General features: G+C 40.7%; 1 protein-coding gene across 1 annotated transcript; it reads right to left on the reverse strand.

The window, feature by feature from the left end:
• Nucleotides 1-586: 586 nt before the first annotated feature.
• LOC110444681 (kelch-like protein 12) lies at nucleotides 587-1,237 on the reverse strand (the record flags this gene model as incomplete). The annotated part of the gene is made up of 1 exon (XM_021489042.1): nucleotides 587-1,237. A coding segment is annotated over exon 1 (651 nt), but the record flags the coding sequence as incomplete, so codon positions are not given.
• Between the last annotated feature and the right edge of the window lie 228 nt (nucleotides 1,238-1,465).

The following is a 1,465-nucleotide window of genomic DNA, read 5'->3' on the forward strand; positions in this document are numbered from 1 at the left end:
ATGCTCACAAAATGTTCTACCCATTTAGTAATCTGATCGTTAATTCCATAGCTTCTTAATTTACCGATTAATCTGCGATGCGGAACCTTATCAAACGCCTTCATGAACTCTATATATATAACATCAATTTCCCCTCTGTGATCCAATATAGAAGTCCAATCCTCTAACACTATCAATAACCGAAGAACCGTTGACCTTTTTGCAATGAATCCAAACTGTTTCTTACTGAAGAGGTTGTTAACTTCCATGTGATGTACATTGTACAACAGCATTCCTTACGATCTTTTCCATCGTTTTTCCTGCTACGCTGGACAGACTTACTGGTCGATAGTTTCTTTGGTCGGATTTAGACCCTTTTCTATCGAACCCTTTAAAGCATCATAGTATGGAAGTTAACATATTGGTTTAAATATAACAAAATCTATAAACTGCCGCGCGCAAGACTCTTAACACTTCGGCTATTAAGACAGATCGTTTAATTTAAAGTTTTCTTGTGGCGAATCACCGATTTTCTCAGATTACGTTTATACAATTTTGCGCACAGGGTTTGCACTACACCAAACTATTGTTTAGTAACAAAACTCACTTTGTAAAGCGCTACGACTTGTTCCATTGGCAGATCTTTGAATTTCTGCCTCTTAGTTACTGAGCGAAAGTTTTTGGCGGAGAGTCCGAGGGCTTTATCGCTCAGTCTGTTCAGACTATACTTAAATGCAGTATCAAGCATTTGAAGACAGTTCTTAAGGTCTAAGTGGTCCATGAAGAACTCCTCGCATGCATCCTGTATAAGGAAAAATCCGAGACTTGTAGCGACCCGTAATATTTCCTCCACGTTACCTTCTGTAAGGTTGATTTTCCCAGTGTACATGCATTCCAGAATTGCCTCAAATATGGCTGAGTCCAGGTCGGCCAGATTGACCAACTCGTCCCCGTGGGTAAAATCACGCTTTTCAACGAAGTGATCGTAGAAGTGGTCTGAACACGACACAAGTACGAGTTTGTGAGCGTGAAACGTTTTCTCCCTAGTGATAACTGCCAGGTCACAGAGGAAGTTCTGACGCCAAAGCACCTCAAATCCATTCAGGACCGTCTCCGAAAGATGCTCCACGGTTTTTGTTTGTTTTTGGTCACCAACATGCTGCTTCAGATGTTTTCTTTTCTCGAACAGTTTCTGCTTGTACCCACCCGCTTGTTTGTGATGGGAAATAGACGACCGTTCATTTCCACCTGATGCCATCCTTTTCCCTTTTTTAATCTCCTTGCCTAACTACTTTCGTCTGGTACGCGATTTGACTTGACGGCACTACATGGTTCAATCACCTAGAAACAACAATCTATGACGTCATGACCTTTGTTTCATGTAGTAACCTCTGTGACGTCATAAGTACTGTCACGTGAGTGTTTTTTATGACGCCATATGTTTTTTGATCATGTTGTAACAAATGATTCACATGTTAAACACAAT

Source organism: Mizuhopecten yessoensis, unplaced genomic scaffold (assembly GCF_002113885.1).
Source record: "Mizuhopecten yessoensis strain PY_sf001 unplaced genomic scaffold, ASM211388v2 hete_36160302, whole genome shotgun sequence".
In the NCBI taxonomy this organism is placed as follows: Eukaryota; Metazoa; Mollusca; class Bivalvia; order Pectinida; family Pectinidae; genus Mizuhopecten; species Mizuhopecten yessoensis.